The sequence below is a fragment of the Nerophis ophidion genome, linkage group LG11, assembly GCF_033978795.1.
Source record: "Nerophis ophidion isolate RoL-2023_Sa linkage group LG11, RoL_Noph_v1.0, whole genome shotgun sequence".
NCBI classification, from domain to species: Eukaryota; Metazoa; Chordata; class Actinopteri; order Syngnathiformes; family Syngnathidae; genus Nerophis; species Nerophis ophidion.
Window position 1 is genome coordinate 41,033,402 of NC_084621.1, and position 16,076 is coordinate 41,049,477.

At 40.1% G+C, this 16,076-nt stretch overlaps 1 protein-coding gene and 1 long non-coding RNA gene across 2 annotated transcripts in view; one reads left to right on the plus strand and one right to left on the minus strand.

Moving 5' to 3' along the window:
* Nucleotides 1-16,076, plus strand: part of LOC133562098 (NF-kappa-B inhibitor delta) — a 41,499-nt gene that overhangs the window by 16,172 nt on the left and 9,251 nt on the right. The window contains 5 exon segments of the mRNA XM_061915978.1: nucleotides 1,256-1,486; nucleotides 2,246-2,418; nucleotides 13,198-13,303; nucleotides 13,385-13,531; nucleotides 15,877-15,928. Coding sequence (XP_061771962.1) covers nucleotides 1,256-1,486; nucleotides 2,246-2,418; nucleotides 13,198-13,303; nucleotides 13,385-13,531; nucleotides 15,877-15,928 — 709 coding nt within the window.
* LOC133562099 (uncharacterized) lies at nucleotides 1,236-15,007 on the minus strand. Its single transcript, XR_009808838.1, has 3 exons — nucleotides 14,764-15,007; nucleotides 1,979-2,379; nucleotides 1,236-1,882 (listed from the first exon to the last, which is right to left on the minus strand). It is a non-coding gene; the product is annotated as an uncharacterized LOC133562099 (long non-coding RNA).

Below are 16,076 nucleotides of genomic sequence, written 5' to 3' on the forward strand. Positions count from 1 at the left end.
GCATAAATTTGTGTAAAGCTGGACAGCCAGTTAACATGTAGACGTCCTCTAATAAGTTCACAAGTTTGGTATTATCTTGTAAAAGTCTTTTACCAAAGACCATGGTTAGGAGCTAGCAGCTACAAAACAGCTAAGCACACACTAGCACACAAGCTAGAAACACATACGTGTCCTTAATTGAACAATATTGCAGTCTAGTGTGAATGTTGTCTGTCTATCTGTGTTGGCCCTGCGATGAGGTTGCGACTTGTCCAGGGTGTACACCACCTTCCACCCGAATGCAGCTGAGATAGGCTCCAGTGACCCCCGCAACCCCCCGCGACCCAGAACGGGACAAGCGGTAGAAAATGGGTGGATGGATGGATAAACACATATCAAATAATTATAGCTGTATATTACCTGCACATTCAAAGTCCCCAAGGTAGAAGTGTATTAGAAAGTATCCAGTAACAAACGTGTCTGCATCATTCAACTTACTGCATCATGCCCTTAATGATGATGACCACTAGGTATCGCCAAAACACAAATTAACACTCCACTTGACCTGCTCAGTGGTGTTGTGGTTAGAGTGTCCGGTAGGTCGTGAGTTCAAACCCCGGCCGAGTCATACCAAAGACTATAAAAATGAGACCCATTACCTCCCCGCTTGGCACTCAGCATCAAGGGTTGGAATTGGGGGTTAAATCACCAAAAATGATTCCCGAGCGCAGCCACCGCTGCTGCTCACTGCTCCCCTCATTGATTGATTGATTGAAACTTGTATTAGTAGATTGCACAGTACAGTACATATTCCGTACAAATGGTAACACCCGAATAAGTTTTTCAACTTGTTTAAGTCGGGGTCCACGTTAATCAATTCACGTGAATATCCTGTAATAATTATGTGAATTATCCTCTCCCAGGGGAGAATAATTTCCCCACACCTAGTGTGTGTGCATGACTATCAGTGGTACTTTAACTTTGACTTCAAAAGCATAAATCTGTCCCAAGGTTTGTGTTTTTATAGCTACTATTGTTCTTTGAGTAATTATACTTGATTTAACCTTTTCTAAGATTCCACACTACAAAATAATGAAAATATGAGCTATGATTCCTGCTGCTACCATATTGGATTAATATTTTGGTGTCCGGCAACACTCAGGGCTCAAATTTTGGTATCGTATCAGACCCACCCCCCCAACCCCCCCGCCCCGCTAGTCTATATGTCAAATGTGCTATTTTTGTGTTTGAGCTAGTTAAATTGTGTACGTTTTAGCTTGCAATATGAGGGACACCTATTTTCTGCCATTCTTTTCCAGGTGCATCAAGCAGCTACACGGACATGGACTATGAGCAATGGGCACACGTGCAGGAGCCCACTGTGTCTTACGACCCCAACCAACTAGAACCAAGCGTTCCAGTGGGCTACAACCTCCCACAGAACTCAGGTTTCGGCTCCCAGCAGCAGCAACTTCAAGAGTTTGGAGGCGTTGCTTCGAAAACATATGTAAGAATAAATTCTTCCATTTGTTATTTGTACGGAAGGAAGAAGACGGCACAGATAGGAGGGACGGCGTATTAACTCTATTTATTAACATATGTACACTGTATATATAAATAATGCACGAGGGAATTGAGTCTGACTAAATCCGAAAGCGTATGGTGTGCGACTATGTGTGGGAATTAACTGCTAAGTGTTACCGGGAGTGTTGAGCAACATGCGGAAGTCCAAGAGGGTCTGGGCTGGCTCGGATATCCGTGAGCAGATGTGAGGTCGAGGGGAGGAGAGAAGTGTCAAAGGTTCGTGTCCAGGCGGGAGGTCGAGATCCAAAAGGCAGTCTGGGAAGCAGAGGGAACGCGGGGAGATGAGACACACAGCTCATAACGTGGGAATGAAGGCAGGCTGCAGGGAAGACGACAAGGAGGACACGAGACGATTCAACACGACGGGGGAGAACACAGAGAGAGCAAGAGTGCATAGAGCTAGATATTCGCTTACTGTACACGAACAGATAACTACGTTCTGGCGCCGGATAGCAGGTTGTGCAGGCTTATGAAGTCAGGTCTCATCATCAGCTTCAGGTGTGTTGATTTCTGGTGATTGATTGCAGCTGTTTTCTGCAGCCGGACTGGCACACGCCAGGCGCGCTCCCGTAGGTGCGCCCAGCGCAGCGCACACATGAATGCGCACTGACGGCGCCCGGGCAGTGACATCATTGAGTCTACCTCGGAGGTTGAATGTAACGTGTAGCGTTATTTTCAGCAGGAGGGCCTCATGGCAGCTGCCGGACAGAGTGCAGTTTCCTCCTGGTCTCCTCTCGAGCCCGATCCGGCCTCTTTAGGAGCATGGTTAGATGACAGCACACTGGAGAAGGCCAGGAGGCTGCTGAGAGACATGCACTACAGCAGGGTCGCGGGCCAGGATGAAGACGGAGACACGTGAGTAATCATCAATGTGTGTTCAGCTGGCTTCAAACATAAACGTTTACACTGCAGGCCAAAGTGGGCCATATCTGATTTTTTTCGAAAAATTATTTTTTTCCAGTTGACTGTTTACCCTGCAAGTAAAATGTGGCCTTTATCAGACTCCGGTGTAAATGTGACCCCAGTGTGGCCCCAATGTGACCCGTTAGGCCCCAATGTGACCTCGACGTCACTTGCAAGCGCATATCAATAAAGTGAAAACAAAGGAAGTTGACTGGATGCTGTAAATTAACAAGGAAGTCGCTACTACTGCAAAATAAAATAAAAGTCGCCACCAACCATATGGTCGCCACACGTTATAAATGAGTGTTGTTGTATTTTACGTCAAAATAAATTAAAGTAATTCATGCGTGAATAGATTTATATAGTGTAATATTTTTGGGAGGGTGCTTATCTCTTTATGGCTGTTAAGTAGAGGAGACACAGTTCGGTTCAGTTCAGTTTCAGATTATTTCGAACATGCATGCAATACAATGTAAAGCATCACACAATTCCAGTTGTTTCATTACAGCACGCCTGAAAAGGAGTAGGAAGAAGCAGACCTTATTTAATACTACCCCTTTTCGTACCATAGCAATTTTATCCTATTTCCTTGTTCACTTTAACAGAACAGTGAGCAAATAAATAACAAATAAATAATATACCATAATAAGTACACAAATATTAAATACATAAATAATATCTGTCTCAATAAAAAAAAAAAAAATATATATATATATATATATATGTTAAAGAAAAGGGTTCAAGATGTTCATCACAATTCTTTTTCTGTGTACTTTGTGAACACTTGTAGTTTGAACAGTCTCTTAAACTAAATCTCATTGGTGCTTTGTTTGATTTATTTGGTTAATCCATTCCATAATTTAATTCCACATACAGATATGCTAAAGGTTATAAGTTTTGTACGAGCATACAAATGTTTTAAATTAGATTCTCCTCTAAGGTTATATTTCTCCTCTTTGGTTAAGAAGAATTGTTGTACATTCTGGGGTGGCAGGTTATAATTTGCTTTGTACAAAGTTTGTACATCATTTTAGCTGTTTGCAAATGCACCAAATTGTTAAATTTCAATATTTTTGATTTTATAAATAAAGGGTTTGCATGTTGTCTATATCCAACATTATTTATTATTTGAACTGATCCTTTTTGTAACTGTTAGTGAATGAAGCGCACATTTGTAGTTGTTTCCCCATATTTCTGCACAGTTACTCAGATATGGTAACACTAGCGTGCAGTAGAGAATATGAATTGAATTTTGGTCTAGAAAATGTTTTGCTTTATTCATTATTGACATGTTTCTTGCTACTTTATGTTGTATATTTTTTAAATGAGATTTCCAGTTCATTTTATCATCTATTGTTACACCCAAAAATGTGTTTACTTTTATCCTTTCTATATCTACGCCATCTGCGTTACTTGTATTTGTGTTTGACTTTTTCTTCTACTGTTGCCAAATAGCATTATTTTTACACAGACATCAGCGTAGATCTACATTAGCTTTATTTGGTACTCCAACAATCGCTATTTCTTTGAAATCAAAATTGATATTGATGGAGCCTATTATTTGCGCACTGTTGACAAGTGATGCACCGAAAATTCGGCCGTTGAAAATAGACTTTGCTCACTAAAACCGCATTTTTTGATGAAGTATCCGCTTATGCTGGCGGGCTGCACATGAATGACATATAGCTCGCCCAAAGCTGATGAAAATGTCACATTCGGGTCACATTCATGTTGCGTTTAGACTGAAGTCACGTTTGAAAAGATCAGAATTCAATCGGATATAAACTACCTCCTGCTGTGGCCTGAATCTGATGCCAAATAATGGGATTTTAAGCAATTTGGGGCGTTTAGACAAAAATGTGTGTTATTTGAGGGTAAAAAAAATCAGATTTGGTGAGCAGTGTAAACGGATGTGTGTGTATTATGTAACACAAAATGGGGACTCTACTCTACATGTTGTGGCACAATCAACCCATTCATGCAATCATGCAGGGATATTCACATAAATTGTTTTAAGGGGCCACATTTCCAGAAAGCCAAGGACCAGGGGGCTGGACTTTTCCCTTCACTTTTAGTCCTATTTTTATGTTCCATTCCAGAGAATCAGTATCTTCTACGGAAGACTTTCTTAACATTTTTGACCTTGGGGCCCAACCTTCCCACTACAGATGCACTAAAATATTAACACAAAATTACAAATCTTACTCTGGATTTTTTTAAAGGCCTACTGAAATTCGATTTTCTTATTCAAACGGGGATAGCAGGTCCATTCTATGTGTCATACTTGATCATTTAGCAATATTGACACATTTTTGCTGAAAGGATTTAGTAGAGAACATCGACGATAAAGTTCGCAACTTTTGGTCGCTAATAAAAAAGCCTTGCCTGTACCGGAAGTAGCAGATGATGTGCGCGTGACGTTACCGGTGTGAGGGCTCCTCACATCCTCACATTGTTTATAATCATAGCCTCCAGCAGTAAGAGCAATTCGGACCGAGAAAGCGACGATTTCCCCATTAATTTGAGCGAGGATGAAAGTTTCGTGGATGAGGAAAGTTAGAGTGAATCACTAATTAAAAAAAAAAAAGGTGACGGCTCTAGGCGGCGGCAGTGGGAGAGTTTCAGATGTAATTAGAAACATTCACTAGGATAAATCTGCTTATTGTGTAGTATTGTGTAGTATTTTAGTGAGATTATAAAGTCATACCTGAAAGTCGGATGGCTGCGGTGAACGCCAGTGTCTCTGAGAGAAGCCAAAGAGCCAAGATCACAGCTGCCTTTTTGAGCTGCAGGATGAGGTAGCGTAAACCACTCAAGTCTCCGGTAAGAGCCGACTTAATATCACAATTTTCCCATCCCAAAACTTGCTGGTTGACGTAGAGAAACATGTTTGCTTGACCGCTCTGTGTTAAAGCTTCACAACAAACAAAGAAACACCGGCTGTGTTTCGGTGCTAAAGGCAGCTGCAATCCACCGCTTACCACCAACAGCATTCTTATTTGACGTCTCCATTATTAATTGAACAAATTGCAAAAGATTCAGCAACACAGATGTCCAAAATACTGTGTAACTGCGCCATGAAAAGAGACAACTTTTAGCCGTAAGTGGTGCTGGGCTAATATGTCCCCTCCAACCAATAACCTCACAAACACGCGTCATCATTCCGCGACGTTTTCAACAATAAACTCCGCGGGAAATTTAAAAATCGTAATTTAGTAAACTAAACTGGGCGTATTGGCATGTGTTGCCATGTTAAGATTTCATCATTGATATATAAACTATCAGACTGCGTGGTCGGTAGTAGTGGGTTTCAGTAAGCCCATAAATGACATGAAAGCATGTGTTAATCCCAAATATTATTATTAATTTAACACATAAACCTCAGGTTTAGGTCAGGCTGATTAGAAAAATAAGTACTAACCAAATATACTGCATAAGAACAGACTCTAAATAACTGACAAAAAATTGATTTAAATGTAATTATGTTGTGCTAAAATTAATAAACTAAATGAATAATTAATGTTTCTTAATTAAACAGTCAATAAATTCAGGTGCAAATGAAAATTCAGCTTCACCACTTAATCATATTGTTAGTGCGTAAGATATTTATTTGTGACTTTAGCTCCAGACTTCTTCTGTCTGTTTGATATTATCATTTTTTGCGGCCCAACAATGGGCCTATGGTTAAGAAACACCGGGGTACATGTAGACAATTAATTAAAATGATGAAAAAGAGAGGACTTAAAATAGAACCTTGAGGCACACCACTGGTAGAACTAAAGAAGTGTAACAAATGCCTACTGATTGCATGTGAAGTAAACAAGCTACAGCAACACATTAGTCACATAAATCATATTACATAAAAAATATAGCTGCCAAAAAGGAGATGACTTAAGGGGTGCCTTGAGGAACGCCTCAGTTATGTAAATCCCAAGTTTGGATCGCAGTGTTCTGTGTTTGTTAGCAAGGTTAAAATGTCAACGCAAGGATATGCACACTTATTAGGGAAGTTTACTTTTAAGTAAATAACAATAAAACCTCACTACTATATTCAAAGTATTTAGATCAGGTGAGTAGTTTGTAAGATGTAGAGCAAGCCAAGAACTTTGTTGTTGTCAACAGCTGTGTCTATAGCAGCGTTTTTCAACCTTTTTTGAGCCAAGACACATATTTTTCGTTGAAAAAATCCAGAGGCACACCACCAGCAGAAAACATTTAAAAAAAAAGAAACTCAGCATCTGATTTGGACGGTAAAAAGTAGTTGTCGCAATTGTTAGGTATGAATTTAAACCATAACCAACCATGCATCACTGTAGCTCTTGTCTCAAAGTCGGAGTACTGTCACCACCTGTCACATCCCGCCATGGCTTATTTTGAGTTTTTTTGCTGTATTCCTGTGTGTAATGTTTTAGTTCTTGTCCTTGCTTTCCTATTTTGGTTGCTTTTCCTGTTTTGATGCTATTTTTTTGTAGCAGTTTCATGCCATCTTTGACCGCTATCCCCCACACATGCTTTGTTTCTAGCAGTCAAGACTATTTAAGATGTTTTTATCCTTCTTTGTGGGGAGATTGTTGATTGTCATGTCATATTCCAATGTACTTTTTGGACGCCGTCAATGCTCCACAGTAAGTCTTTGCTGTCGTCCAGCATTCTGTTTTCGTTTACTTTGTTCAGTTTTAGTTTTGTTCTGCATAGCCTTCCTTAAGCTTCAATGCATTTTCTTAGGGGCACTCACCTTTTGTTTATTTTTGGTTTAAGCATTAGACACCTTTTTACCTGCACCCTGCCTCCCGCTGTCGTCTGCCAATTGTGATCACGACAAACCATCGTTGTTGTTCCCGACATCTACAAAGTAATAAACTACCTGCTGCCACCTACGGATATGGAAGAATATCCGGTTACTCTGCCGAGCTCCAGACAGTACAGACACTCATCAATGGCACATTATTTGCGGATTGTAATTACTGGTTTGCAAAAAAATATTTTTAACCCAATTAGGTGAAATGACATAATCTCCCACGGCACACCAGACTGTATCTCACGGTTGAAGAACACTAGTGTAGATGAGTTTTGCTTCTACGTGACCACCGTCAAGAGATTCTATTCACGCACTAGCACTTCCGGCCTTCACGATAATAACATCCAGTCCTACTGTGCAAACTAAAAAATGGTCAGACTTTATTAAAATGTTACAGTTTCTCTCAATCACAGGAACATTTGGGGTTCAGTAGGAGAAAAAAACAAACAAATGATTCATTTGCAGCTTGCATGGTAGTACATTGTAGTACATTTAGAAGTTAAATAAATTAAATAAATAGCGAATGTTTTTTCGTACGATTGTTGTGTTGCAAATGTATTGTTTTTGCATTTTAAATGAAATGGGCGGGGGAGCGCAAAGTCCACTACTGCCAAAATGTGCTTATCAGACATACCTTGCCTGTGTCATTGGAAGTTTCTTTTTCTGGCTCTATGGCTATAATCACACTTTTATTAATGTTAGCAATCCGAAGAATTCCACTGAATACATCTTTCACGTGAGTAGAATGGTTAATGCTGTATTTTTTATACATATCAGAAAATACAAAAACAATATACCAATCTAATTTATTAGGTTATGGATTCATGTGAGGATGTTAAAATTCAAGTGCTGCAAGGCATGCTGGAAGCGCTTGTGGTTTAGCAAAAAAAAAATAAAAAAAAAGAAAAAAAAAAAAAGAAAAAAAAAAATATATATATATATATATATATATATATACTTTTGTTCATATGTTGCGTGAAACATGCACTGTATATTAAATGACAAAATACTAAAAATAGTGTTATTGAACATACTGATTGTTGTACTCATGTGAAAGATGGCTTTTTTTTTTACATTTTGAAACACGCAAGGCCATTACCTCCCTGCTTGGTACTCAGCATCAAAGGTTGGAATTGGGGGTTAAATCACCAATATGATTCCCGAGCATGGCCACCGCTGCTGCTCACTGCTCCCCTCACCTCCCAAGGGGTGAACAAGGGGATGGGTCAAATGCAGGGGATAATTTCACCACACCTATTGTGTGTGTGACTATCAGTGGTACTTTAACTTTTAACTATAACACTGGTTCAACCAAAACCAAAGCACATTTTCCCAAAAGAAATAATGTAAATCTTATCCAATCATATCAATCTTTCCCAGGCATTAAACTATATACATGTTACAGCAAATAATTATAGGTTTACGTGCAGCAAACTATGTGAACAATCATCATCACGTTCACCTTCACTGAGGATTTTTGTTGGCGAAGATGAGCGGATAGGGAGCAGATAAGAGGAGAGCCATGCTGCCGCTTTAAATTCAATAGTGTTTTTCACCTTCTTTATCGCAGAACTTGCACTCGCATTTTTCTTTGGCCCCATGGTACTTACTTTTGCAGACATTTACAATAAATAAAAAAGTACAGTCACCAATGTATGGGTTCCTTGCTTAGGCACTTGATTACCCTGAAGGATAATTTAGAGGTATATTTGCCTGAGAGTCACCAAGAAATGTACAAAAATTGGGGGGAAATTTTGGTCAAAATGTAGTCAAATAACGAATCTTGGGGAAAATTGGGAGTATGTAAATGGAGGTACAACTGTACAATGTACAATAGTTTTATGGTTTGAGTTCCAGGTTTTGTTTGACTTTTGAGGCATATTTTTACAGTAAAACATTGGTTGAATTGTCTTTCCAGTAAATCAACCGCAGTTATACTGTGAGTAAATGAGTCTTCAGTACGGCGCTGTAGTTTTCTTTAAAAAACCAACACACGAGTTCGACATTTTGTTTACGCTGCGTTTTAAAAAAAAAACAGCTGAGTCATTAGTGACATGTTTGATGAGTGTGTACAATTAAAGACAATTTGTAAACTGAAATCAGAACATTTGAAATCAGTTTACTTCCACAAGAGATTTGCTTTCGGCCGCGAGCTAAAAAGGGCACATGTGCGAGTGTGAGTAACCTTGAAGAGAAAATCAAAAGCCAGTGAGTCATACTAAATTAGGAAACAAGGTCAAACTTAGTGCAAGTCACATTTACAGTGTCGCACTAAAAAAGGAACTCATCTTTTTTTTTTTACTCGTGTGGACATGTTTTCATTTTGTCAATATGATTGTTAAATTTCCATTAATTACATAAATTTTCATTATAAATTTTCCATGATTATCTGAATTGTTCCTCAAAAGTAGGCCAGATATAACGTCTTGAATCCATTATATGAGAGGGCGATCTGTCACGACAGTTTGAATTTTGCACGTTATTTTCCTCTTTTCAGCATCTTTTTAGTACAGGTCCGGTTCTTTTTTGGCACCGACCGAATCCCGCCGGTCTTACCGATTGACGTAAAATCTAACGGTGCCATGTTTCGGTATCTGGGTTGCACGTGACATCACACCCGGTTGCCGACTCAGCACTTTGGCACTTGGGGATCGCACCAGCAGCACTGAGAACACACTCAGGCAGACCACTTATTGGGAATATTGCATTTTCAATGCCATCCATCCATCCATTTTCTACCGCTTATTCCCTTTTGGGGTCGCGGGGGGCGCTGGCGCCTATCTCAGTTACAATCGGGCGGAAGGCAGGGTACACCCCGGACAAGTCGCCACCTGATCACACGGCCAACACAGATAGACAGACAACATTCACACTCACATTCACACACTAGGGCCAATCAATGCCAACAAAGTAAAAAAAACACTCCAACGTAATTTAAGTAAAACTCCAATTTTCCAAGAAATGTGCTAGCTTGATGCTAATATCATTTGTCTTTGCTCACTGGCCTATTGGTTAGAGTGTCCGCCCTGATATCGGTAGGTTGTGAGTTTAAATCCCAGCTGAGTCATACCAAAGACTATAAAAATGGGAACCATTACTTCCCTGATTGGCACTCAGCATCAAGGGTTGGAATTGGTGGTAAAATCACCAAAAATGATTCTCAGGCTCACTGCTCCCCTCACTTCCCAGGAGGTGTGACGATCATTAACAATTGCTATGTTGTAATTTCAACAACTTCAAATTTGTTAATAAAAACTACAACTAAGATGCATGTTGTGTCATGAGAACAAACCCTGTTTCCGTATGAGTTGGGAAATTGTGTTAGATGTAAATATAAACAGAATACAATGATTGGCAAATCCTTTTCAACCCATATTTAATTGAATGCACAACAAAGACAAGGTATTTGATGTTCAAACTTTTAAACTTTATTTTTTTTTTGTTGCAAATAATAATTAACTTAAAATTTCATGGCTGCAACACGTGCCAATGTAGTTGGGAAAGGGCATGTTCACCACTGTGTTACATAACCTTTTAGGAACGTTTAGGAACTGGGGAAACTAATTGTTGAAGCATTGAAAGTGGAATTTTTTCTCATTCTTGTTTCATGTAGAGCTTTCGTCGTTCAACAGTCCGGGGTATCCACTGTCGTATTTTACGCTACATAATGCGCCACACATTTTCGATGGGAGGCAGGTCTGGGCTGCAGGCGGGCCAGGAAAGTACCCGCACTCTTTTACTACGAAACCACGCTGTTGTAACACGTGGCTTGGCATTGTCTTGCTGAAATAAGCAGGGGCGTCCATGATAACGTTGCTTGGATGACAACATATGTTGCTCCAAAACCTGTATGGACCATTCAGTATTAATGGGGCCTTCACAGATGTGTAAGTTAACCATGCCTTGGGCAGTAATGCACCCCCATACCATCACAGATGCTGGCTTTTGAACTTTGCGCCTGTAACAATCCGGATGGTTATTTTCCTCTTTGTTCCGGATGACACCGCGTCCACAGTTTCCAAATATAATTTGAAATGTGGACTCGTCAGACCACAGAACACTTTTCCACTTTGCATCAGTTCATCTTAAATGAGCTCGGGCCCAGCGAAGCCAGGGGCGTTCCTTGGTGTTGTTGATAAATGGGTTTTGCTTTGCATAGTAGAGTTTTAACTTGCACTTACAGATGTAGCGACCAACTGTAGTTACTGACAGTGGTTTTATGAAGTGTTCCTGAGCCCATGTAGTAATATCCTTTACACACTGATGTCAGTTTTTGATGCAATACCGCCTGACGGATCAAAGGTATGTAATATCGCTTACGTGCAGTGATTTCTCCAGATTTTCTAAACCTTTTGATGATTTTACGGACCGTAGATGGTAAAATCCCTAAATTCCTTGCAATAGCTCGTTGACAAATGTTGTTCTAAAACTGTTTGACAATTTGCTTACAAAGTGGTGACCCTCGCCCCATCCTTGTTTGTGAATTACTTAGCATTTCATGGAAGCTGCTTTTACACCCAATCATGGCACACAACTGTTCCCAATTAGCCTGCACACCTGTGGGATGTTCCAAATAAGTGTTTGATGAGAATTCCTCAACTTTATCAGTATTTATTGCCACCTTTCCCAACTTCTTTGTCACGTGTTGCTGGCATCAAATTCTAAAGTTAATGATATTTGCAAAAAAAATATGTTGTCTTTGTAGCATATTCAACTCAATATGGGTTGAAAAGGATTTGCAAATTATTATATTCCGTTTATATTTACATCTTACACAATTTCCCAACTCATATGGAAACGGGGTTTGTACAATACATGCAGTATTAACACTTTGTAGGGTGCAACAGAACGCAAAGACGGAAAAGACACAAGACACCATAAACTGTACACTACTGCCATCTAGCGTCTTGGACTTACAATAGCAATTTAGTGTCATACCTGCAAATCATACTCACAAATTTGTAATTAGCGCATTTTAAATGTTACAATAAAAAAAATGTTATTATCAAAACAATCGATATCTATTGATGTCAGGTTCAAACACTGATGACATCTATTAAATGAGACAAAAAGCAAGGAATTAAACAGAGAAATAATTAAATTTGGCTCAATTTGAGGAGAAACGTCTGAGCTGTACTCTTGAACAGTCTCCAACAAGCTCTGGTGAAAGATTGTACGCCGCCTCTTTTATTTGGACTTTCCCTAATTACATGGAAATAGCTGTTTCTAAGGGACATGGGTCGTAAACAGCCATCGCCTTTGATTACAACAGTTCACAGAAGAGGTCGTAAAACAGTTCAAACAACCGGTGCCTGGAGGGGAGTCAGGCCCTGCTTCCTCTCCGCTTTGTAGTTATTGGATCAGACAATATCTTCCTGTTGATTACAATACATGAAAGAAACAAAACACCTTCATGTTGCTTCGTATCCTACACAGTGGAGTTTTACAAGCCTTTCGCTTGGTAGGATTAAAGACCGCTTTTGTCCACTCGCCGGGACAATGTAACACAAAGTTTTGTGATAACTTGGATACAATTATTCTAACAATTGACACATTTAAAAGTACCAAAATATGGGACTGTTGAGTGCCCGTATCTATTTCCAGGTACTGGGATGGATGGAATCGATGCCATGTCGGCTCAAATGTGAACTGTACCCATCGTTACTTCCTGTCCTGGTGCTCTTGTTTTGTCAGTATTTCCTGTTTGGTCTCTATGTTTTGCAGCACCTTGACCTTCTGTTCCTTGTCCTGGATATTTCCACCTGGTTCATTATTTAATCTTCTGTTGCAAATTAGTTTCATGCTAAACATGAGTCACAATTCTTCCGCCTGCTTTCCTGCATCCTGGGATCACCACAACTGCCGACATGCGGCGTCGTCACACCAGACAAAGACGTAAAAGCATTATTTTCTTTTTCTTTTCTTTTGTTCAGCATCTTGCACATCTACACTGCCAAGGGACTCAGAGAGTGGGCCTTTGCTGCTGCTGAGAAGCTGAGGGATTTGGGGAAGCTTGATGCCAAAGAGCACAAAGGCAAAGTACGTACAGTTAGCCAACATATTCTTCCACTTAGAGATATGGTAATTGTTTTCATTCCATTTTTCTTTTTCTGCCTGCAGACTGCCTTACTGGTGGCGGTGACAGCCAACCATCCTGACATTGTGCAAGATCTGCTGTCGTTTGGAGCAGACGTCAACGCTTGTGATGTCAGAGGTCAAAGCGCTCTTCACCTGGCTGCCCACTATGGGTACCCTGGGGTACTGCAGGTAAAGGCTAAAACTGCTTGGGGGTACGCTTCAATGTGTCTGTTTTTAAGTTAAAAAGTCAAAGTAGCAATGGTTGTTAAAAACACACACTAGGTGTGGTGAAATTATTCTCTGCATTTGACCCATCACCCTTGATCACCCCCTGGGAGGTGAGGGGAGCAGTGGGCAGCAGCGGTGGCTACGCCCGGGAATCATTTTTGGTGATTTAACCCCCAATTCCAACCCTTGATGCTGAGTGCCAAGCAGGGAGGTAACGAGTCCCATTTTTTTTTATAGTCTTTGGTACGACTCAGCCAGGGTTTGAACTCAGAACCTACCAATCTCAGGGCGGGCCCTCTAACCACTAGGCCACTGAGTTTTGATATTTTCTGTGCGCTCACTTTAAGGCTGTCACTGTCCATATTGATCACTATATAGATGGAAATACTGTATGCCCTATCTGTGTATGAGGTGTTTCAGAAGACAGTCTAAAAAAACAGAAACCACCTACTTAGTTATTGAGGGTGCACATTTTGACAATGTGGTGCTATCCCAAATTGTCATTACGCACATACCCCTAAATGACGTTTGCTGTCATGACCTGTCCCGGCAGGTCTGGCTTTACATATTATTTCCCAGTGATGGTGTCAGCGCTTGCGAAAAATCAGATTATTTAGATTCTACTATAAATAGTAATTATATTTTTTTTTTATAAAAGGCAAAAATATCCAATTCTTCATTTAATTGTATTTTTTTAGCTAATATATTGTTTTTATTTAAAGGTTAAAAATCCAAGGTTAAAATTCCAATATCCTGCTCAGTTCCCGGATCACATCTCTAGTTTATGTTTGCATCCTTTTTTGTGTTTTGATCATTTCTGGACTCTGCCGATCCCATCATTTGAGCAGTTTCTAGTTTATATTCATCACCATGGCGACTTCATTTGTTCCACCTGCACTGGCGCCTGGCGCACACATGTCTTTGATTATTGTTTTGTATTTAAGACCGCCTGCTACCTTAGTTCTTTCTGGACGTTTTGGTTTGGTACACGCAACAGTCACGTATGGTTTTCTCTGCTTTGTAAATTCTGTGCTAAGTTACGCCTTAGCTTCTTGTGCGCTCAGCACATCAATGTTTAGACTTTGGACTTTATGCTAAGTTTTAGCTTAGCTTACCGTGTGTCCGACACGCCGTTTCTTTTGCCTGTTTTGCACTAGTGTTCTTTTATTTTTGTATATTAAATTACGTCTTACCTGCTATCCTTCCTGTCTGGTCCTCGTGCATCAGGGGGTGACAACACGCGCATCCAACATGCATTCCAAATGTGACATCCATCCATCCATCCATTTTCTACTGCTTATTCCCCTTTGAGGCCGCGGGGGGCGCTGGTGCCTATCTCAGCTACAATCGAGCAGAAGGCGGCGTACACCCTGGACAAGTTGCAACTTCATCGCAGTATATTTCATTTTATTGGTTATTAGCATATTTTTCTTTAATAAAAGCATAATCATTGTTTGTCAATGTTTGTAAAGAAACACAATCACATACTGCGACGAGATGGCGACTTGTCCAGGGTGTACACTGCCTTCTGCCCGAATGCAGCTGAGATAGGCTCCAGCACCCCCCGCAACCCCAAAAATGACAAGCGGTAGAATAATGGATGGATGGATGGTGTCAGAGGTCCTTCCCCCGTTTCCACTTCCTGTGTGTTCCCCCTGCCTCGCCACAGCAGCCATCGTGGTGCGCTGATCGTCACACCTGCCTTACCTTTGGCGATTAGGACACGCACTTGGTGGCAATTACTATCGGAGTCTCAGATTGTGCTGGCACATGGAGTGCACACCTTAGTGCGTATTTCATGTTCTGCATTCCTTCACCCCATGTCGTCTCTTTTCTCTGCATCCTGGCGTCACACCAACTACCAATATATGAGTTTGACAGGTCGTAGTATGCATCCGATTTCGTTTCTTCTTTAACATTTAACAGCAAGCCATGGAGTTAGTCCCTCTCCTTCTGCTACGTAACAAACAGGGCAATGATTGACGGTGGTTAGGATCCATTCCAGATACATCCATTATGCCCGACTTCTCAGTGGAAATGTACCATATTCCAGTGAAAAGCATGTATCTCAAAATTTGGATTATTTGTTGTATTTTTCTTTTTAATCATGCATTGTTTTTTTTACTTTTGTATCACAAAATGTTGAGATATTAAACATCAATATATAATTTATTAACAATGACATCATACATCAATCTATGTGAGAACTCAAATGGCCACATCCAATAAAAGTATGTATTCATAAGTTTAAACCCTGTTGATTTTTTATTTATTTATTATTTATTTATTTTTTGTGTTTTTTTCAGGTCATACTTTCATGCAGACCTGCAGTACACCTTGAGGCCAGAGATTTTGAAGGTGATGACACACACCACACTTTTGTTAATAGACATGGAAATGCCGAATAATAGGGATTTTCAACTGCTGATTTGTATTTGAAAATAATGGATATAGATTTTTGTCAATTGACACGGGACCAATTTAAAGTCAACATTGGACAACAAGC